Source organism: Salvia splendens, chromosome 5 (genome assembly GCF_004379255.2).
Source record: "Salvia splendens isolate huo1 chromosome 5, SspV2, whole genome shotgun sequence".
NCBI classification, from domain to species: domain Eukaryota; kingdom Viridiplantae; phylum Streptophyta; class Magnoliopsida; order Lamiales; family Lamiaceae; genus Salvia; species Salvia splendens.
In genome coordinates, this window is record NC_056036.1 from 13,916,954 (window position 1) to 13,940,661 (window position 23,708).

The following is a 23,708-nucleotide window of genomic DNA, read 5'->3' on the forward strand; positions in this document are numbered from 1 at the left end:
TAATCGAAATCACTATCTAAGTTTATGATTTACTACTTCTATCACCAATTGATTTTAGGATCTATAAATTTTTATTACGGTATCAGATCAACTAACAATCTATAATTAATTGTCAGTTCGTCATTATAACACCTAAAGTTGATCTAGTTCAATTTCCAAAAAAAAACTATTAATACAAGAAAAAACAATCAAAATCTAGAAGTGGTTCCTTCACATAGGCAAATAAGTGGCGATAGAAGATTATAGTGGCTTCTGAATATGAGCAAAAACTAGTATTTAGATTGGCTCCTCGACACGAGTTAAAATTGTCTGAATTAGCTCATCAACACAAATCAAAACAATTTGATTTAGCTTGTTGACATGAGTCAAAACTGTCAATGATGAAATGAAAACTTCTTAATATACTTCAATAAATACGAAGAACTCCTGAATACAAGTATAAACTATATATAAAATAAAAAATTATTACAAATTAAATACTTCTATAAAAATTCCTAGTGCTCAACTTAATGGTGAGTGTCGGAAAGTTAATCAAATCAAGTGCAACATTGGAGAAGAATCGATCAAAGTGTACTTGAAATAGGTCCAATAAATGTTTGTACAATAATAGATAACGTCTCTTTGTATAATTTTGGTGCGCTTATAGTAAGATGTCCAACAATTAGAAGAAGATAACCAAGCTAATATAATGTGGTCGTTAATTAATTATAGCATTTGTATCATTAAACTTTCCGCATCCTAATTTCTTTCAAGTTGGAAAGTGAATCAAATCAAGAGCAAGGTGGGATGGGAAATCAATTCAACAAAGTTTACTATAAATAGATTAAATGATTATTTGATTTATGTACAGTGTACGCAAATAATTTCAACATTTTAATATAATTTTATTAAAATTTGATTTGATTAAATGATGAATTAATATTATGTAATTAATTAAAAATTGATTCATAATATATTATACAAATAAATAAGGTTAAATTTATACTACTCCAATTACATTATTAAATTTATTTCAAACATAATTTATGCAATCCAATATTAATTTAGTCCTAAGTAATGATCATCTTAAGATTCATGAGTAATCACTTACTCAATCACACTATTATGTTATATCTAAGAGAAGGCCACAGAGATATATGATATATATAAAGATGAATGCGATCATGCGTGCCAGAGTAAAGTATTAATGTTCATTTTAGAAGCTGCAAATACTGATAGTATTAAACGCATAGGATAAAAAAATTAGCCAATTTCTATCTTTTTTAGGTTCATAATCGAGGATGGAGTTCTTTATTAAAAAAATATATCTACTTCAACTTGATTATTATATACCAACAAAGCAGCAACAAATGAAGCCATGATCTGTCTTTCAATACTAACTACCGAACATTTACCTTATCTTTGCGCAAGTTCAATAAATTATACACCGCCTAACTATATAAACATTAAAAAATATTTCTATTTCAAGAAAAAAAATACTACTACTCCTAAGCAAATTTGATGCGCCGTCATATCCAATGATCCTGGACGTGGAGGAGTCTTTGAAAACATAATTATAATATTATAGAAAATAATAGGATTTGATAAAAAAAAATCCAGCTGCAAATACATGTACCAGACCATAATCATAATGCTAAATCGCCAACTTTACGTGATAATCAATATGCTTCAATGATTTTTATTATACTCCTATAATCTTTCTCGGATAAGATTGGATAATAAAATTCAATTGAAGCATATTGATTTGTCATATTAACGTCCCGCGACTAATTTATTATCACTGAATCCACTTATTATAAAATTTTAAAAATTAATCCATTATTAATAGTTACTTATAAAAAAAGTAAAACCTAAGAACTAAGAAACAATCAACATAGTTTAATTTAATAATAGATGGGGTAAGATCAATTGAAACATAATAAAAATACATAGAAAAATACAAGAAACAAATAATTATAAAAATATTTAAGGAACATAAGGGAAACTGATAAACTTATTGTTTTGTACTACCTCCGTCACTCAAAAGTATGCACTCTTTCTTTTTCAGTCCGTCCTACAAGAATGTAAACTTTCTATTTTTGCAAACTATTTTCTTTCTATTGAGGTGAGACTCATTCTCCACTAACAATACTTTAATTATTTTTTTTCTTTCTATCTTCCTCTTAATTTATCAATTGTTCATTAAAATTTGTGTCCAACAAATAATGCATACTTTTGTGGAGGGAGAAATATTTTATTAGTAGATTGACATGTTTATTGTCGAGTCTCATATCTTGAATTTTATTTTTGCGTCAATCACCAATTGGTTATTTCACTTAAAAAAAAAGTTGGATTACCGACGGTGGGCAATCCCTCGGTAATTACCGATGAAAAACAGTATTACTGACGGAATGCCCTTAGTCTACAGCTGAAAAACTTTTTACCGACATGAAAATTAATGATGAAAATTTTCCTTCGATGACACTGTTTACCGACGAAAAAATATGAATTTCCAACGGAAATATCTGTTGGTAAAATTGTTGTTTTTTGTAGTGTTTTGATGAGTTTGTTGAGTTTTGAAGGGAAAGGACCTAAAATGACGATTCCTAATTAGTCTCTAAATGATACCAATCTCTTAATCTTTAAAAGAGCTTCGTGTGGTTATCTTGCATGCCTCAATCGGAACTATGTAGAGAAAATTATGCTCGTTTTACGAAGACTGCATGTTAGTCCAAAGAGTCTATGATGGTCGAATAATTTCTAACCGAAAGCCACACGGGATGGACGAGATGGGCAGAATTGTTAGAGTATGCCCTGTTTTTAGACGATTTTATTTTCTTTTAAAGTGTTGGATAATAAGCAATAGAATGAAAATGAACAAGAAATGAAAAAACGAGATGAAGAAGTTTTGGAGAGTGAATCTGAGAAAACTTATTCAATAGATGAATCGAGTGTTTACACTCTTTTGAATGAATCTCCCCCTCAATGAACCAACTAACAAAACTATTTATACAAGCAAAGAAGAAATCAAGTGAAGAAGACTTCACTTCTACAATCGGTTATAACTAACTAATCCAACGGCTAGTAGTTCAACAACCATTTGAACTCTTTGCTTTGATGTAGCATTCTCCACCTTAAGTTCCCATGCATCCGCATGCACACGGCTCCATCCTTCTGCTCCTATGCACACGCGGCTCTACTGTGGCTAACCATAATCTCAACAATCTCCACCTTTGGTTACCACAATAGCTGGAGAACTAGAAATCAGATTTGAGCAAGTTAACAAGTCTGCAACAACAGTCAAACTTCTCCCTACTCAATGCCTTGGTTAGCATGTCTGCTGGATTATGAGCTGTATCTATCTTCACCACTCTTACCCTTCCACTTTCCACTTTCCACTTCATCTCTGATAAAGTGTAGCCTCACATCAATGTGTTTACTACGTTAATGAAACATCTGATGTCTAGCTAAACAAATGACTCCATTGTTATCACAATGGATTGAAACTCTGTCTTGCTTCACTCCAAATTCAGATATCAGTCCCATTAGCCACTTGCTCTCATTCACAGCTGAAGTGAGGGCCATATACTCAGCTTCTGTGGTTGACAAAGCTACCACATTTTGTAAGCTTGACTTCCAATAAACTGCTGAACCATACAAAGTGAAAATGTATCCAGTTTGGGATCTCCTTGAGTTACAAAATCCCAACAATGCCTCTTTCTCATCTCTGTTGCCTCCTGTGAACAATATTCCCAGCTTATCAGCAGCCTTCAAATACCTCATGGTCCATTTCAAAGCACTCCAGTGCTGCTTTCCATATTCTGTCATGTATCTGCTAGTGGTACTTATGGCATGGACTATGTCTGGCCTTGTGCAGATCATCATGTACATCAGGCTCCCTACTATGTTAGAGTAAGGGATCAACTCTATTTCCCTCTTCTCTTCATCATTTTTAGGCCTCTGCTCCTTTGAGAGTTTGAAGTGAACTGTCAGTGGAGTAGCAACATCCCTCATGTTGTCTGCCTTGAATTTGCTCAATGTTTTCTGAATATAATCAGTTTGAAACAACCACATCTTCTTATTCCCTCTGTCTCTGATTATATCCATTCCTAGAATCCTTTTAGCAATTCCTAGATCCTTCATTTCAAAGTCCTTTTTGAGCAGAGCCTTCACCTTATTGATCTCACTGATGTCTGCTCCAGAAATCAACATATCATCTACATAGAGTAGGAGATACACATGATCCTTTCCTTGCTGTCTCTTCATAAATACACAGCTATCATATAGTGATCTTGTGAATCCCAGATTTGATAGGCTTTCTCCAAACTTCAAATACCACTGCCTGCTGCTTTGCTTTAGCCCATATAAGCTCTTTCTCAGCAAGCACACTTTCCCTTCTGAGCCTGGAACCTCAAAGCCTTGAGACTGTGACATGTAAATTGTTTCTTCCAGATCCCCATTCAAGAATGCAGTCTTTACATCCAACTGCTCAAGCTCCCAATCCATTTTAGCAACTACTGACAGCAACACTCTTATAGAATTGTGCTTAACCACTGGAGAGAAAACCTCATTGAAGTATATCCCCTCTTCTTGATTGAACCCTTTAGCCAAGAGCCTAGCTTTAAACCTTACTTTATCTGAGCCAGCTGATTCAAATTTCTTCTTGAACACCCATTTGCATCCAATGACCTTTCTGAATTCTGCTTTATCAACAAGAATCCAAGTTTTTGTTGCTGATCAGAGAATCAATCTCTTCTTTCATTGCTTGTATCCATTGTTTACTTTCTGGTCCTCTGACTGCCTCTGTGTAAGATGCAGGCTCATTTAACTCCAATTGCTCAGCAATATGTAATGCAAAGAATAGCATCTCTGAATCTCTAAATCTAGCTGGAGGCCTTATATTTTTTCTCCTTTGTCTGTCTCTAGCTAACTGATAACTTGCTAGATCAGATTGATCTTGTTGAGGCTGATTCACTTGAATTTCCTGAGCTTTAAAATCCTCTTCTGGAACATCGTTGACCTCATTCTCAGACTCAGTATGCATATGTGCTCTCATCAGCCCATCTGGCTCCACCTCAAAATGATCATTACTTTGAATTCTGCTATTCTCAGGTTCTTTATCAGCTTTGTGCTCCAAATATGGCATCATGTCCTCTATAAAGACTACATCTCTGCTCACAATCACCTTTTGATTCCCAGGTTCAATGCACCACAACCTATACCCCTTCACACCCTTCTGATATCCCAGCATAATGCACTGGACAGCTCTGGGATTCAGCTTCCTTTGTTTCTGGTGTGCAAAGGCTTTACAGCCAAAAGGTCTCAGCCTTGAGTAGTCAGTTTTTCCATCATACCACCTCTCATCTGGAATCTCACCTTGGATCCCAGAAGTTGGACACTTATTAATCAGGTATGCAGCAGTTGAAACAACTTCTGCCCAGAAATTCTTGCTAACTCCTGATGAAGATAGCATGCATCTCACTCTCTCAACAAGAGTCCTATTCATCCTTTCAGCTACTCCATTTTATTGGGGGTTTGCTGGGATTGTTTTGTGTCTCTTTATCCCCTTCTCATAACAGAAATCATCAAACTTCTTTGAGAGATATTCAAGGCCATTATCTGTTCTCAACACTTTTGGTAAGGAGCCTTTCTCTACTTCAACTTCTTTACACCAGAACTTGAAAAATTTAAAGGCATCTGACTTCTCCTTAAGCACATAGACCCAGACTTTCCTAGACCAATCATCAATTATGGACATGTAGTACCTGCCTCCACATTGACTCTTAACTGGAGCAGGTCCCCACAAGTCTGAGTGAATGTAATCAAGAGGTGAGACGGAGGTATGTTTACCTGTAGGGAATGAGAGCTTTTTAGCCTTTCCAAGCAGACAGTCTTCACACACACCAAGCTTTTCTGATCCATCACCATCTATTAAGCCTTTCTGGATCAATGCCTTGAGACTTCCCTCTGCTGAATGGTCAAGCCTAAGGTACCAACTCCTCAGATCAGTTCTGATAATGGAGTTAGCTTCATCATTCACCACAGTAGCTTGCAGATAGTAGAGACTCCCCATTCGTTGAGCAATCATCATTGTTCTTGAGTTCTTGCAAATCATCATTTCACCATTTTCTGAAGTGAATGAGAAATCCTTCTTCTCAAGAGTTCCCAGAGATATCAAATTCCTTTTCACTTGTGGAATGAATCTCACATCAGACAGCTTCTTTACAGATCCATCATGAATTCTCAAGAAAATGCTTCCAACTCCCTTAGTAGAACATGTTTGATTGTTGCCTAGCAGCACAGTACCAGAGGTTTCACTTAAGTCTTGAAACCAATCTTTGTGAGGACACATGTGAAATGAGCAGCCTGAATTCATGATCTATGAGCCCTTCTCATCATTCTCCATCACATTCATCACCTCATGTGTCTCATCAGCATCACCACTGACCACATTGGAGTGAGACACACCCTCTGCTCCCTGCTTCTTCTTCCATGCAAAACAATCACGTTTCAAATTCTCTAGTTTCTTACACCAATGGCAACTCCGAGTCTCTTTGATTCATGAATTCTCAGCCCTTGGTTCCTCACTTTTCTTCTTAAACTTCTTCTTACTGAATCTCTTGATATTCAGAGATTCTGGTTGTGAGTCTTGCCTTCGAGGTGCACCTTTCTGTAACTCTTTTGCCATTAGTGCAGCATGCACCTCAGCCAAGGAGATCACCTTATCTCTCCCATACAAGATTGCGTCACGCATTTGATCATATGAGTTAGGCAGAGCATTGAGAACAAGGATTGCCTTGTCCTCATCACTAATCTTGACATCGATGGCTTCAAGATCATCAACTGCTTTGGAGAAGTCCTCTAGCTGCTCAATTATGGACCTATCTTCAGAGAAGCTATATGAATAAAGCCTCCTCTTCATGTAGAGGCGATTAGCAAGAGACTTATCCATATAAACTTTATCCAGTTTAGCCAAGATCCCAGCAGCCGTAGTCTCACTCTGAACCTCCCTCAAAACCTTGTCTCTGAGGCATAAGATGACGGCGCTATGAGCCTTTAATTGCATCTCATCAAGCTTCTCCTGAGACTTCTCATCAATGGCAGGCTCCTTCCCTTTATTCGCAGTGTCTACTGGAGCAATCACAGCCGCGAGGCCCTGCTGTATCAGAACCGCTCGTATCTTCATTTTCCATAAGCCGCAGTCATTCTTGCCGGTAAATTTTTCTTCCTCCAAGCGTGCGGCCATCTTTATAAACTTCTTGATCGCTTCCCACCGGACGGCGCCAATTGTTGGATAATAAGAAATAGAATAAAAATGAACAAGAAATGAAAAAATCGAGATGAAGAAGTTTTGGAGAGTGAATCTGAGAAAACTTATTCAATAGATGAATCAAGTGTTTACACTCTTTTGAATGAATCTCTCCCTCAATGAACCAACTAACAAAACTATTTATACAAGCAAAGAAGAAATCAAGTGAAGAAGACTTCACTTCTACAATCGGTTATAACTAACTAATCCAACGGCTAGTAGTTCAACAACCATTTGAACTCTTTGCTTTGATGTAGCATTCTCCACATTAAGTTCCCATGCATCCGCATGCACACGGCTCCATCCTTCTGCTCCCATGCACACGCAGTTCTGCTGTGGCTAACCATAATCTCAACATAAATGATGAAACCTAGAGCATGAAAAAGGGGAGCATTCTATGCATTACTCACGTTCTAGATGATTGAATACAAATTCAGAGAGTGACAGATTCAAGATCGGACTTCCCCAATCAATCCAAGGAGTAGAGACACATCTCCTAATTGAAATTTCTTCTATCAAGGGTGTAGTTAGCTTAGCCTTTTAATGTTTTTATTTACTACTTGTTCGACTCTTGTTATAAACATAATTGACTAAATCCTCCATAGAATATGCGATGGAGATATATTGATTTTTATTTTAATTGATTTCTATTTTCTATGTTGATATGATCATGGGAGTCGTGCGTCAAACGTTTCAGCCGCAGCTGGAGTCCAAGAGTAATCATCCTATTGAAATGACGTCCAAATGCTCATCAAAGACCACCAATGTCTTCGTCTTCTAAAGAGGATCACGTGAGTATCTTGCACGCCTCAATCGGAGTCCGGTGGAGAGAGTTATGGCCGATTTACTAAAGATGCGCAAAAGAGAGAGCGAGTCCAGAGAAAACGCGTGGGTGGGCGATTTTGAGGTGCAAAACGCCCGACCGGGCGTTTTGCACGATTTTGAACAATTGAGGCAGAAAGTTCGCCGGGCCGGGTGATTTTCCATATTCTAAAACGCTCGGTCGGGCATTTTTACTGTTTTGCCCGATTTTATCGATTTTTTAGGCTTTTTCTTATGTTTTCAACCCCGACTATATATACTTATATGTGAGAATTTAAAATCGAGTTGATTGATGAATGTTGAATGTTAAAAGGCTCCTATGGAGCATCTCCTTTGTGAGATTTTATCCAATTCCTACTTGTAGGTTGTTTGATTTTGTCTATTAGATTAAGTAAAGTAAATGTATGCATTTATGATGGTGTAGTCATAAATGTGGAGCCAATGGAGTTTTTGTTTTGGTTAAAGTAGCCTAGGGTTGCCCTCATTTTCTTGAGGGAGGTCTTAGGTCCCAAAGATGATTCCTCCTTCTTTACACTTTTCTTTCCATGTCTTTCTCTCCATCCAAATCCATTTTGAGTCTAGTTTTTGTGGCTAGACTCACCCTATCATTTTTATCTATATCAAAAATTAAGGATCAAACACTATTTGAGGCACATCTTGGGATTATGCAAGGGTTCAATCATATGAATCCTTATCATATGTCTTGGCTCATGTCTTATTCAAATTACTCTTTGTTTTTACAATCATTTGATTGGTTATCTTATGAATGATTTGATACAATAATAATAAAAAAATGAGTAGTTTAATATAATAGAGAAGTATTCCATAATTAACACACTAGCCAATAATAATAGAGAGACTTGAGCTTTATAGTGAAGAATTAAATCATAACAACTATTAAGTTGATTTAATTCTAGAATGATACTTCAATTTTAATTTACAATTTATAAATTATGTGTTGGTCACTATTTTACACTTATGATAGCTTAATAATTCTTATGACTAGTTGACATAGTTTGAAATTGATTAATTGAAGAATATGTGTTATTGAATTTATGTGATTCTACTTCTTTCATTCTTGGTTCATCTTTTATTTGCTTTAAATTCATTTTTGTGTTTCTCTTTTAGTAGAATTAGAAAATAAACCATTTTATATTGTCTAACTAGTGAAGATACTCTTAGGCTATCCGGAACGCTGTCTCTTATCCGTCTCATCTCTTAACTATTCATGTGCCACATTGTACTTTTCACTCCATCTCTTAACTAAGAGACAGAACCTGCAACCCTCCATCTCTTATCCGTCTCTTAACCATCTCATCCCTTAACTATTCATTCAATTTCATTTTTTATTTTTATTTCCAACAAATTCAATTAATAAAAACACACTTCATTAAATAAAATAAAATTACAACTTAAAATTCTTAAAAAATTAAAAAAACATAATTAAAAATCCTAAAAAAATAAAAAATACATAATTTAATTTCTTCCGCTCACTCTCCAAATTCAAAATCTCAAAGCTCAAAGAAGCAGAAGAAAGATCATGTGCATCTACCGGTTACCAAATTTTGTCCAAATGTGCTCCATTAGATCATCTTGGAGTTGGGCGTGGGAGGTAGAATCACGTGTCCTTGCCCGAATAGACAACCGATCTTGTATAGACGAATGCACTCCACTGCGAGGCGGACTACTTGCGGTAGAGCTTCCCGGGGTTTCTGGGTAGAACCAATTTCCCGCCTCAGGTCCTTCGTCAGTGACAATCATGTTGTGCAAGATTATGCACGTATACATGATGTCGACCATACTCTCCATAAAACACGTACGAGCCGGGGCTTTGATAATGTTGAAGCGTGCTTGGAGAACCCCGAACGCCCTCTCCACATCCTTTCGAGAAGCCTCCTGCTTCTGCGCAAAAAGAGCCTGTTTTTCGCTCACCGGCCTGTTGAACGTCTTCAAGAAGGTTGGCCACTTCGGGTAAATGCCGTCGGTAAGATAGTACCCCATTTTATACCGCCGGTTGTTAGCGATGAAGTTGATGGCCGGTGCTTTACCATCCAAAACTTCGGCGAAGAGGTCGGATTGGTTGAGCACGTTGACGTCGTTGTTCGATCTGGGGACCCCGAAGTACGCATGCCAAATCCATAGCCGGTAGTCGGCAACGGCCTCGAGTATAACGGTGGGGTGGTTGCCTTTGTGGCCGCTCGTGTATGACCCCCTCCACGCCACACATGGGCGTATCCGGGATTTTAGTGTAAGAGGGGCAAAATGATATATATATGAAAAAATTTAATATTTGAGTAGGGGCAATAAGTACAATTTTTAACATATATTTAAAAATTTATAACAAATTTATAAAGTCAACAAGAATTGAGGAGGGGCATTTGCCCCACCACCTAATAGGCTAGATTCGCCCATGACGCCACATGGCAATTCTTCCATTGCCAATGCATGCAATCGACGCTGCCAAGCATCCCGGGGAATCCGTGCACTCCTTTGTGAAGGTGAGCAGAAACTGACAATCTGCCGTGCTTGGCTTCCGGAGAAATTCGTCGGTGAAGGCTGCCCGGACGCCTTTGCAGAAGTTCATCAGGCACATTCTCCTAGTGCTTTCTCCAATGTGGAGGTATTCGGCGAACAAATCCGCCGTTTGTCTAGTAGCAAGCTAACGGATTGCTGCAGTACATTTCTGCAGAGTCGTGTGGCTGGGACGGCCAATGGCGTCGAACCCTTCTTGGAAGAACTCTTCCCGGGCTGCCAATGTATTTGCGATGTGGAGAAATAGCGGTTTCCGCATGCGGAAACGGCGACGGAAGTAGGTATCTCCCCATACCGGGTTATCATAGAAGTAGTCGCGTACTAACCTTGCAGCGGCTTCCTCCCGGTTACGATGGATGTAAGTCCGGGATCGTCTTTGGGGCGACGCGGCTTCCTCCGCCTCCCTACGTCGATCTTCTTCAAGCAATTCTTCCATTATTCGACGCATTTGTCCAAATAGATCCATGAACGCATTAAATTTGGGAGAAGAATAAAAGTGATGATTTGAGATGAAAATTGGAGAGGAAAGAGAGATGATTTGAGAAGAATAGATGTGTGTTTGTGTGTGTGAAAGAGGAGTATTTATAGAATAAAAAAAGAAAATAAAATAATTTTTTTTTAAAAATGACCATTGAACGGTCATATGACCGTTATTTATTATTTTAATCTATTTTTTTTATTTTTTTTATTAAATTCGATTTTTTTAAAAAAATAATAATTTATTGCATCAACGTGACGAAGCCCACTCGCGGGCCAGCGAGTGGGCGTCTCGGCGGGATGGTGACGAGACGGGATGCTGCAACACGTCCTGCGTCCGTCTCATCTCGGAGGGACGAGATAAGAGACACCCGCGAGATGCGTTGCGAGTGCTGCAAAGAATTTTGTATTAAAAATTTAAAACACACTACTTTTAATTTCTGTTAATTTTTATCAATAAAAGATTTAATTAATTAAATTAATACTCCGTATTTTTACTCCATATGGGACAGAGAGAAAAAGGGGACAGAGACTTAATTGCATCACTACTCATAGAATTTTGGGAATCATCATTTCCGACGTCGAATCCAAAAATGGATCCCTGCCCATTCGTTCGACTGATCGTGGAATCACTAGCCCTCAAACTCCCCTCCTCTAAGGCCGGAACATGCTACGCCAAGCTCAAACTCCACAACTTCCCTTCACAAATCCTCTCCCTTCCCCTACCCCGCTCCGATCCACCTCCTTCATCCTCCTCCTACTCCACATTCCACCTCGACACCGACGCTCTCCTCCTCTTCTCCAAAAAGCCCCTCACTACCCTCAAAATCTCCGTCTTTTCCGGCCCCGCGGCCTGCTCCTGCAGCGTCGTCACCGGTAACCCAATCGGCACCCTCAAATTATGCCTTAATCTCACTAACGTCCGCTCGAGGACCTGCATTTATCACACCGGCTGGATGAACCTTGGCGGCGCCGACGAGGGCGAGCCGGCAGCCAGGTTGCACCTCGCTGTCCGGTCCGAACCCGATCCACGCTTCGTGTTTCAGTTCGGAGGCGAACCCGAGTGCAGCCCGGTTGTTTTCCAGATTCAGGAGAATATAAGACAGCCGGTTTTCAGCTGCAAGTTCACCGCCGACCGGAGTCACAGGTCACGGTAAGTCTCTCTTATAGGGCATACATCATTTCTAAATTTCAGCATTTTTTTAATGTGTGGTGTTTTTCTCTTTCCTGTTGTTGAATGAAATGTAACACCTAATTTTTATCATTATTATGGATGACCAATCGGCTTTCAGTTTCACCTTCAACCTTTTTGATTTGTGTCCGGAAATTTCTGTAGTTAGTTACTAAAAGAGTAGAAGTAGTGTATCATTGAAACTCTTTTACTACAAACTTGGAGTATATTTTTACAGAGGATGGGCGCAAACGTTTAGCGGCGGGAGAGAGAGGGGAGGAAGAAGAGAGAGAAAAGGGTGGATGATAACAGTGTACGATCTCTCCGGCTCGGCGGTTGCCGCAGCATCAATGGTGACCCCATTCGTGCCGTCACCGGGGTCGGACCGCGTGTGCCGTTCAAACCCGGGCGCGTGGCTAATCCTCTGCCCCAACGGCGTCTCCATCAGCAGCTGGAAGCCGTGGGGGCGGCTCGAGGCGTGGCGGGAGAGCGGCCCGGCAGACGGCCTGGGCTACAAGTTCGAGCTGATGACCAGCTCCGGGCTATCCACCGGAATCCCCATCGCCCAAGGAAGCTTGAGCGTTAGAAAAGGGGGGAGTTTCTGCATTGAAAGCTTGAGAAAAGGGGCCAATATTCGAGGGTTCGTGATGGGGTCGAGCGTCCAAGGAGAGGGGAAGACGAGCAAGCCGCTGGTGCAAGTTAGCGTGCACCACGTGGCGCGCGCCGCCCTCTTCGTTGCGCTAGCTGCTGCTGTGGACCTCAGCATGGATGCTTGCAGATTGTTTTCCACCAAATTGAGGAAGGAATTCAGCCACGACCATCAACAACTGTGAGGAACATCTGCTCTGCCTCTCCTGCTATGGAAATATTTTGGAGGTACAAACATATTTGAAGTGTACAATAGCATATCCATATCCATGTCCATGTCTAATTACTATCAATTATCTGATCCTTTGTTAACATGCATAATAAATTTGCAGTACATGCATCAGAAAGTTACTAATTCAGATCCATGTCAAATTAGCTTATACCCATCCACCCACTCCTCAGGCTTATCATACTTTATACAATTATTGAATTAAAGTCCCAACTAATTGATCTAGGCAGGTGAGATTATATCATCTACGCAATCTTATCACAACCAGTGTTGTCAAAATGTCGTTCGGGTCGCTCGGGTCGCCCGGGTCGCCTGGGTCGAGACCATCACCGCCCCAACATGGGTGGGTTGATCGAGATACAGGGTCGCCGTTGGGTCGCCTGGGTCGAGTGGGTCGCCTGGGTCGAGTGGGTCGCCCGGGTCGCCCTAAACACATGCTATCTCTGATTTTCTCAAATCTCTGACATGTTTTCTGACTATCTCAATCATGATTCTCTATATATATGCATGCACCACATCAAACTTTTCAAACCTACTTTCTACACTTTAGAATTCGGCCTCTTCACTCCTAAACAAATAAACAATTCAAAGATCTTTTGCTGTCACCCTTCATATATTCCTTTGTTTTGATATTTTCAGACAATGGTTTCAATTATTTATTGTGTTATGACTTATGAATTGTTTTGATATTTTGATCATTTCTATTTTCCACTTTATCTCTATTCACATGAATTGCTTCTACATTTATATTATTTGATATATTATAAACATTAGAGCAATATATTTATTTTATTTAATTTTAAAAGGCAAAAAAATTAGCCTAGATTTGTGGGTCTCTCGACCCCGTCGACTCGTCGACCCGCGACCCAAATTTTCACCTCATCGACCCGGTGCGCCCCGCGACCCTAACAACACTGATCACAACACACATTAAACAAATTAATTAATCATCGCATAAAATACTCCAAATTTCAAACATTGATTTCGATGCCATGACATTTATTCTATCTTCTCTCCCGGAGAGTACTGTGGGGTTTTGTTTATCGGCGTGAAGGAATGCAAAGATATCCATATTTGAAAAGCCCTTGAATCTAGTTTCACAAGTCAATTGAAGGCTGTACGCAGAAGTAAGAATAAAAAACGGATATATAAAATTGGATATATAAGTATAAAATTTTCACGTCACTATTAACAATGATACTACATAGTACTTTTGTAAAATGAGATACTTACCATTGAAATAAGTATTTAAATTTAGATATTTGAGTTATATAAAGTAGCATTAAATTTTTGGGTTAGCTTTTCCGCTCTCCAAATGCTAATCAGCATGAAAAATAGTAGTAAGAGCATCTCCACTGGGCGGATGTCCCACTCGGACATCCACTAGGACATCCCGAAAACACCTCCTGCCACGTCACTAGGACTTCCCATCCCACTGCCACGTCACTGGGACATCCCCTGCACAATCCGCCCTTCCCACTAGGACTTCCCGCAATAAAAAAAATCACAAATTCACAAATAAAACAATTTACGTTTACGGAAATAAAATTTCAACACGAATACGAACGGGAAAAATTATCAACTTCATTAAAAAAACATACATGATTTGAAAAAAAAAATTACATAGTAATAAAACAAAAAAAAAAGTAATAACATCAACGTCAACCCCTCCGCGTCCAAACCTCTTCGATAATATCGTTCTGAAGTCGAACATGGGCATCTGCTTGCCGCATGTCGGCAAATGCACGCATCCGCTCGACATCTCCATGAGGTACCCCCATATTCACATTCGCGGTGGCCACGCCGTGACTTGGACCTGCACCCGTATCATCTTCATTGGTCCACTGAGTCAGTTCCGCACCTTCATTTTCAACAATCATGTTGTGCATTATGATACATGCGTACATGACATCGCCGATGTTGGGAATATACCACTGCCGTGCAGGACCCTTGACTACAGCCCATCGACTCTGGAGCACACCAAATGCCCGCTCCACATCCTTGCGCGCTGCTTCCTGGCGGCTCGCAAAGTATGACTTCTTTTGCCCGAGCGGATGCTTGATTGTCTTAACAAAGACGGGCCAGTTTGGGTATATCCCATCCGCCAAATAGTATCCCATATTGTGCTGGTTTCCGTTGGCGACGAAACTGATGGCGGGACCAACGCCATTGCACTGAGCATTGAACAGGGGCGACGACTGGAGAACGTTGATGTCGTTGTTCGACCCGGCGACTCCGAAATAAGCATGCCATATCCACAGCCGGTAGTCAGCTACAGCTTCAAGGATCATCGTGGGATGCTTGGCTTTGAAGCCGGTAGTGTATATCCCCTTCCAGGCGGCGGGGCAGTTCTTCCACTCCCAATGCATACAATCTATGCTGCCCAACATCCCAGGGAACCCGTGCACCGACCCATGCATATCTATCAGACTCTGGCAGTCTTCGGGGCTCGGACTCCGAAGATACCGCTCACCGAATATCGCTCTCACGCCCGCGCAAAAATTCTGCAGACACTCGACGGCTGTCGACTCGCCAATGTGGAGGTACTCGTCGAACATGTCTGCCACGCCTCCGTACGCCAGTTGTCTGATTGCGACAATGCACTTCTGCAAGGGCGTGAGTCCGGGTTTGCCAGCTGCATCCTCCCTGATCCTAAAATACAGGTATCTTCTCTCTAAAGCACCCACGATGTGCAGAAACAGCGGACGATGCATCCTAAAGCGTCGCCGGAATAAGGCTTCCCCAAAACGCGGTTGAGGAGCGAAGTAGTCTGCATACAACCGAATATGTGCAGCAATGTGGTCACGGGGTACTGTAGTTCGACGATGGATCGGCCGAGGTACCGCAGCCTGCTGCCGCCGCTGCGCCCTCTGCTGTAGCAGCCTATCTATCGCACCTTCCACAGCGACCTCCAATTCATTCTCACTATCACCGTCACTAGACATTCTAGATAGACTTGAAATTAGAGATGTAGAGAGAGAAACTTGTTAACACAAGTGGTGCGAATGAAATGAAGTTCAACGAGCCGTATATATATAGTTTTTTTAAAAAAAATATTTACCGGACGTCCGACCCACTCCACAATGGCGGACGTCCGCCCGCCCGACGCCCGCACGTCCAAGGACACCCGACGTCCTCACGGGACGTCCGTATCCGACCTTCGACGCTCCAATGGCGGACGTCCCGATCGCCCGTCGCGGACGTCCGACCGGACGTCCGCCATTGGAGATGCTCTAACTTGGTCCACTGATGAATACCCTTTATGTAATAACCAAAAACAGAAATGAATAAAAAGTAATTTTTTGCAACTATATCATTCTTGTAAACCAAAATATTTTTGTGTTATTCATAATAAGTATTTTTCAAATATTTTTTTAATTTTTCTCTTTTATTTATTTATTTTTTCTTTTTTTTAATAAAACTAAATTATTTTAAATATCAACAAAAATAAATCATTTAAACACATAATAAAATTGAAACTTTTAACTTTTAATCAAAATTTTCACGCTATTACACCAACATTCTCAAAATTTAAGGCCATCTTAAAAAATGGTTGCAAAAGCTTCCATTCTATTCCTCGATAGCGAAGTTCCGACCACCAAACCGCATTCAGAATCCAGCGAATTACACAACGACATCGTATACTTCTCCTCATCCATCGACAAAACCTCCAAGCTCCTCGCCTTTCCCATCCAAAATCATCATTCGACAAATCGAATTTCGCGAACCGAAAACTCCAAACGTACTCAATCGCGCCAATTTCGACATCTCTGATAACCAACTATCCAAATCTCCCAAAAAAATCTCTTTATTATTCACTCGGTTCTTGATCGAATCTGCAATCGCCTCCGCCGCCGCCACAAATCCTTCCTCCGCCGCCAACTTCTTATGCTCCACCGTCGCCGCCCCGCCGCCCAAGCAATTCCTGAAGTAATTCACCGGCACCGGTGGGTCGACTAGCGCGTTCGGCAGCCCCCTTCCGTCCCCCGGCAAGAGGAGCACCTCGGTCGCATCCTCGTCCGCCACCTCCCCGGCAGCAGCAGCGGATTTCACCACGACACTCCACGTGCTGCCGTGACGGCGAAGTAGAGATATAAACTAGGCCTGGCTTTTTCGACATAACAATATCCTTGAGTTTTTTAATATCGGACTGATGGAGTGTGAACGCCGCCCTGACTCTGTTAGTAGGCACAAGCCAACTTGACAGAGTCAGAGCTATATTCCTCATAGTGCTCCATAAATTGTCGTTTATGCCCTTGATATCTCCAAATACAGATCTATCAAAGAGCGGCGGCAATGAGCAGTTTAAAAACTGCTCGTCTCCGCCGCTTTGATTCGCCGAGACGAATCGGAACATGGACCTCGCGTCGCCGAGGTAGTGGTGATTGCTCACCCCGATGCGGATGCCGCGGCCGGGGAAGAGCGTGGCCTCGAGGGCGATGAGAGGATCAATTTTGTAATTTTCATCCTCAGGCAAGCGGCGGCATTCGCGGGGTGAAATCGTAAAACTGATCGGAGTCTCGAGCGTGGCTTCCGGTGACTTCATCGAGGTCGCTGAGGGAAACGGTGATCGTGAGGGGGGCGGTGTCGCCGGAGACGTAGCGGATGAAGGGGCGGGATTTTTTGATGTCAAGAGGGAATAGGAAGTTGCCGGCGACGGGGGAAGTGTTGGAGGGTGAGAGAGAGGGAGTGTTTGAGATTTGGAACGATGGTGGAGGAGAATTCGGCCTCGATGCAAGGGTGGTTGTAGAAGATGAGGCGGCGGATGGGGTGGAAAGGCAGCCACAAGATGTCGAAGAAGCAGAGGGGAAGGGTTAGCCCTGCGGCGGAGCACGGTGGTGGGTGGACATGGCGAAAAAGTTTTGGTCAATTATTGGGCTTGGTATTCATTTTTCGGGTGGTATCTATGTCTATATATAGATAGTTACATTTTGTGTTCAGATTAACTTTAATATATAAATACCACTACTTAAATTGACATGGATTTTAACAAATGTAATGAAAAATAAGTGGACAAAGTTAGTTGAATATAAATCTTACTTTTATATATAAATTTTATTATAAAATGATGTGAATGGAATGAGTTTGAATGCAGAATTCATTATCAAAATTAATTTTAAGTAAAAGTGTTAATTGATTGAAGACGGATAATAAAAGAAATTGGTGTCAATTAATGGTGATGAAGAGATTACATGAGGAGAGATTTCGGTAACGTTTCTTGTTCACATTTGTAAAGTTTTGGTGTAGTAGAATCTATAGTTGGAGTATGAGATGCAATAAATTTTGGACATTAGCGATTTTTGGATTTATGTAATCATTATAATGCAGTATTACTCCATATCCGGAAGGTCTTCTCTTCGTTCATTCATAATTGAATTATTTTTTTATTTCAAAAAATTTCTTTATAGTGAGTCATATTTATTTACAATAATAATTAAATTCCTTTTTTAAAAAAATTATTTACTTTTCTACTTTATTTGGGCATGCAGTTTTTAAGAGCAAGTCAAATGGAGTCATCGTCAATTGGTCAAAATTGAATTATACCGGCCACCTCCATCATTCTAGAAGATACTCCCTCCGTCCCCCAATTTGAGTCACTCTTTGACTCGGCACGAGTTTTAAGGAAAAGTTTGAATGTGTGGTGTAATAAATGGAGTTAGGTAGTGAAATGTGGGGCCCCTTTGACTTTTGGTGTAATGAAGGGTAATTTTGATGTCCAAAAATGGTAAGTGGGAAGAGTGACTCTTATTGGGGGACGGCTCAAAATGGAAAAGAGTGACTCAAATTGGGGGACGGAGGGAGTAAGAAAGATGCACTATTTTATTCAAAGATATTTGGCACACACATTGTGTGCGTGTGAGATTATTTCATTGTTATACAAATTAGTCGCATAATTAAAACTCAGTCACATAAAATTTCATAATTGAGGGAGCTTTGTATGAAATGGTTTCAGTTGAGGATGAGTTAATATTTGAATCAAATTCCGAATTTAATGTAGTTAGAAGTGGTGATGGAGCTAATAGATCTGACAAATTATATTAAGGGTATGGTGGCACCTTAATACTCATCTATATATATAGGTTTTTTGTTAATTTTTTTTATTTCTTTTGTTTCTATCTTTTCTTTGACAGTACTTTTTTTTTTTTGTTAAAAAATATTTTTCTACAACATCAATATATTCTCTCTATCCGGCTATGTGCACAAACCATAATTCATTGTTAATGAAAACTTGAACTTACTATTGAAATCTGAATTTAAATTTAGATATTTGAGTTATATAATTGTAAACACAAATTTAATGAACATAGAAATCAATATTAGTATTTTTTTGCAATTATTTCATTCTTTTTTTATGCAATTCAAAACGATATTGTTTCATTAAAATATGTATTCCCTCTATCCCAATCAAGTTGGTACTTGGTACAATACTTTTTTGGCACAGAAATTAAGAAATTGCGTTGAATAGATTAAATGAAAGTGAAAAATAATAGGAGAAGGAAACAAAAATATGAAAAATAAGAAAGAGTAAATGTCACGCCCGCATTTTCTAAGAATAGAAAACACGGTTGATCGCGACTAGGGAATGATTAAAGAAGCGGGGAAGAAAGGGGAAAACAATACAACTCGACCATAGCTCGAAACAAATGGGAATATCTCGAATTAAATCAGAGTATCTCAACAATCAACAACTCAAAAATGAATATTATCTCAACGATACAAGAACTCAAAAGAAGGACAACTACTCAGCGGAAGCATTTGAGAGAAGGAATATGCCACGTGTGAAGACATGACACATTCTAAACACTTAAATTTCTTCAACGGTCTTGCTCAACACCCACCGCACCCGTCACACTCAACCTGCACATTTTTAAAAAGAAATGCAGGGCTGAGTACTTGATGCACTCAGTGGACTCATATCGAAAACATTTTATAGAAAGTATTTGTCATGGCACCATTGAGTGACCTTGGGGTTTTAACTTTAGAAATTGCCCAAGACACTAAAATAATTTCTATTGTAAAATTCGGTTGATCAACCATTTTCCCATAGCTGTCTACCATATCTGATCCATTGATGACAAGGAATGTGGCCACATTCCAAGTCACTAGACCAGCCGACCCAAAAGACGGCCCACGATCCCCATTGGTGTACACTAGCCTGAGTAGGGACTCACTCCCTAGTCAGACCCGAATTCGATTATCCATATATGACAAAAGCCCCCATAGATAAAATAAAACACGGCATGATAAATATTCATATCATTTTCACATAAAAATATACTTCTTAGAGATGGTAATCGAGAGAGGAGATGATTTGCATACTGGCGAAAGGAATTGGGAGTAGAAGATTGTCTTGTATTGCTTAATTGATTAAGGATTTACAGCCCCACACTTTATAGGGACGTCGTCTCCCTCTCTATGGTAATTACGATAATTGGGTAATCAATCTATTCTAGGAATTAATACAATGTAATCAATCCTAGTCAATCACTGATTTTGTGAAATCTTCTCTCTTTGTGGGAATATCCCATTTGATATAGTTTGACACTCCCCCTCAAGTTGAGAAACGGTATTTCCGATACTCAACTTGCCCAAAATCTCCTTGAAAGCTTTCGGATGAACTGCCTTGGTCAAGATGTCTGCCAACTGTTCTTCTGATCGTACAAACGAGAATTCAATGATACCTTCCTTGAGATTTTCTTTAATGAAGCGATCAACTTCCACATGTTTAGTTCTGTCATGTTGCACCGGATTTTCTGAGATACTGATTGCTGCTTTGTTGTCACAAAATAGTTGGCTTTTCCTCGTAGGTGGGTAGCCAATTTCTGTTAACAACCTCCTTAACCACATGATTTCCATAAGTCCACTTTTGATTCCTCTGAACTCAGCTTCTGCACTAGATAAGTCCACCACCTTTTGTTTCTTGCTTCTCCAAGTGACAAGATTGCCTCCAACAAAGGTGAAGAAGCCTCCTGTAGACTTTTTATCGACGGGGTTACTTGCCCAATCTGTATCGGTGTATTCGTCGATTTCTAGAGTTTCTCTCTTAGCTAAGAACACTCCATATCCTACCGTTTCTTTCAGGTATCGAACAATCCTCAAGGCGGCTTCCATGTGGTCAGCTTGTGGTCGGTGCATGAACTGATTAACTATGCCAACTGCATAAGTAATATCTGGCTGAGTGTGGGATAAATAGATAAGCTTCCCTACTAATCGCTGATACCGTTTGCAATCTGCAAGTACCACTCCTTCTTCTATCTTCAAGCCGTGGTTTGGGATCATGGGAGTTTCTGCCGGTTTGCACTCCAATAGGCCTGTCTCTGCCAATAAATCAAGGACGTACTTCTTTTGCCTTAGGAATATTCCGTGTCTCGATCTCAACACTTCAATTCCAAGAAAGTACTTCAATGCTCCAAGATCTTTCATTTCAAATTCCTTGAATAGATTATCTCGCAGGCTTTGGATTTCCTCACTATCATCCCCTGTGATGATCATGTCGTCTACGTAGATAATTAGGCAGGTAATCTTGTCTCCCCTCTTCTTCGTGAAGAGTGTGTGGTCCGACTGACTCTGTTTGAACCCTTGTTTGGTCATATCCTGGCAAAATCTTCCAAACCAGACTCTTGGGGACTGCTTTAGTCCATACAATGTTTTTCTTAAACGACACACTTGTCCTGTTCCGAAATCTGCCGTACAGCCCGCTGGCACTTCCGTATATAGTTCCTTATTTTGTTCTAATTCCCCATGAAGAAAGGCATTGGTGACGTCGAACTGGTATAGGGGCCAATCTTTACATGCCGCTACAGACAATAAAGCTCAGACCGTGTTAAGCTTGGCAACCGGGTAGAAGGTTTCTTCATAGTCTATCCCATACACTTGTGTGTATCCTTTCGCCACAAGCCTCGCCTTGTATCTCTCGATTGAACCATCTGCTCTTCTTTTGATGGTGAAAATCCATCTACATCCAACAGGTTTCTTCCCATTAGGTAATGTGCACTTCTCCCACGTTTCGTTTTTGATAAGTGCATCTATTTCTTTCTTCATAGCTTCTCTCCAGTGCTTGTGTCTCGATGCCTCCTCAAATGATTGAGGAATTTCCTCTTCTTCGTAGAGGGCGGCTTCGAATGCTCGAGCCATTTCTGATAATTGTCCTTGTGCGGTATTTGCCATAGAATATCTGCCTTTTCTTCCTTTCCATTCTGGTGATTACCTCCGAGGTGGGACTCCTCTTGTACTTCTTCGAGGTAGCTCATATGACTGTTCTGTTTCTCCATTATCTCTGCTCGTTCCGCATTTGGCTTTATTGTTCCTATCCACATTAGTAATTTTTGGAGAAATACTATCACCAATATTTGAGTTATGTACCTCAGGATTCAAAGCCGGGGTTGATATCTGGTCAATGTCACTTTGCACTTCGTTCTGTACTACTGGATTTGACGGCCCGGCGGAGCTGTTAACCTCGTCTGTTGGACCAACATCTGTAACAGGACTTGGCGATGACTCTCCCCCAGAGGGGTTTTCCCTTGGAATAGTGTTGGGTATGGGTGTAGGCAGCCAATTTAGTAGGTCACTATTAGGATGTTCATCTGAAGTTGGTGTCTCCCCCTGACTACTAGATTGGCTGTAAAAGAATTCTCCTTCCACAAAATCGCAATTCAAGGTGGTGTGTATCTGGCAGGTGGTTGGGTCATAGCACCTATATCCTTTCTGATTTTTTCCATAACCTAAAAACACACATTTTAGGGCACATGTGGAAAATTTGGTTAGTTCGTGTTTAGGGATATGAACGAAGACAGTACATCCAAACACCCTAAGTTCTAAAGACAAGGACGATGGAAGCTCAAAGTGTTGGGAAAAAATGTCGAATGGAGTTTTGAAGTTTAGGATCCCAGTGGGTAAGCGGTTCATAAGATAAACTGTTGTAGCTACAGCATCGAGCCAAAAAGACTTGGGTATTTTGGAGTCAAGTAGAAGGGCTCGGGTGATTTATAGGATATATCAGTTTTTTCTTTCGGCAACCCCATTTTGTTCGGGAGTGTAGGCACATGATGTTTGGTGAACTAATCCCTTTTCCTTGAAAAAATTTTTCATTCTCGTGTTGACAAATTTCCCCCCCCCCCCCCCCGTTATCTGACCTAAGGATTTGAATCTTTTGGTGATATTGGGTTTGGATCAAGGTAAAGAATTCAGTGAATTTGTGAAACACTTCGGACTTATGTTTCAAAAAATAGATCCAAGTCATGCAAGAATAGTCTTCAATAAATAGCACAAAATAGCGAAAACCTTGTCCCCCAACAATAGGAGCAGGGCCCCAAACATCGGAATGTATTAAAGCAAAAGGAGTTTTCATTCTCGTATTGTTCAACTTAAAAGTATGTCTGTGGCTTTTGGCTAACAAACAAGTCTCACAATGAAAGGAATTCATAGAAGTTACTAACTTAGGAAAAAGCATGCAAAAATATCCTATGGATGGATGTCCTAACTGACGATGCCAAAGCCATGCCTGCCTGTCCGTCGGTCCGTGAGTCAGCATTGCAACACTC

At 40.3% G+C, this 23,708-nt stretch overlaps 1 protein-coding gene and 1 pseudogene across 2 annotated transcripts; one reads left to right on the top strand and one right to left on the bottom strand.

Moving 5' to 3' along the window:
• Positions 1 to 11,618: 11,618 nt before the first annotated feature.
• Positions 11,619 to 18,920, top strand: LOC121803427. 2 transcript variants are annotated; one of them, XM_042203094.1, is made up of 3 exons: positions 11,619 to 12,272; positions 12,529 to 13,166; positions 18,657 to 18,920. In XM_042203094.1, exons 1-2 carry the CDS (start codon positions 11,623 to 11,625, stop codon positions 13,121 to 13,123), a joined length of 1,245 nt encoding a protein of 414 aa, XP_042059028.1. In that variant the 5' UTR covers positions 11,619 to 11,622; the 3' UTR covers positions 13,124 to 13,166; positions 18,657 to 18,920. The 2 variants fall into 2 exon arrangements, with proteins under 2 accessions (XP_042059028.1, XP_042059027.1); XM_042203093.1 differs by lacking the exon at positions 18,657 to 18,920 and having other exon boundaries at positions 12,529 to 13,318.
• Positions 16,636 to 18,033, bottom strand: LOC121803857 (annotated as a pseudogene).
• Positions 18,921 to 23,708: the final 4,788 nt, after the last annotated feature.

Coding starts and splice junctions, on each gene's coding strand:
- LOC121803427 (XM_042203094.1), top strand. CDS start 11,623: ATGGGACAGAGAGAAAAAGGGGACAGAGACTTAATTGCATCACTACTC. Junction 12,273..12,528: donor GACCGGAGTCACAGGTCACG/GTAAGTCTCTCT, acceptor ATATTTTTACAG/AGGATGGGCGCAAACGTTTA.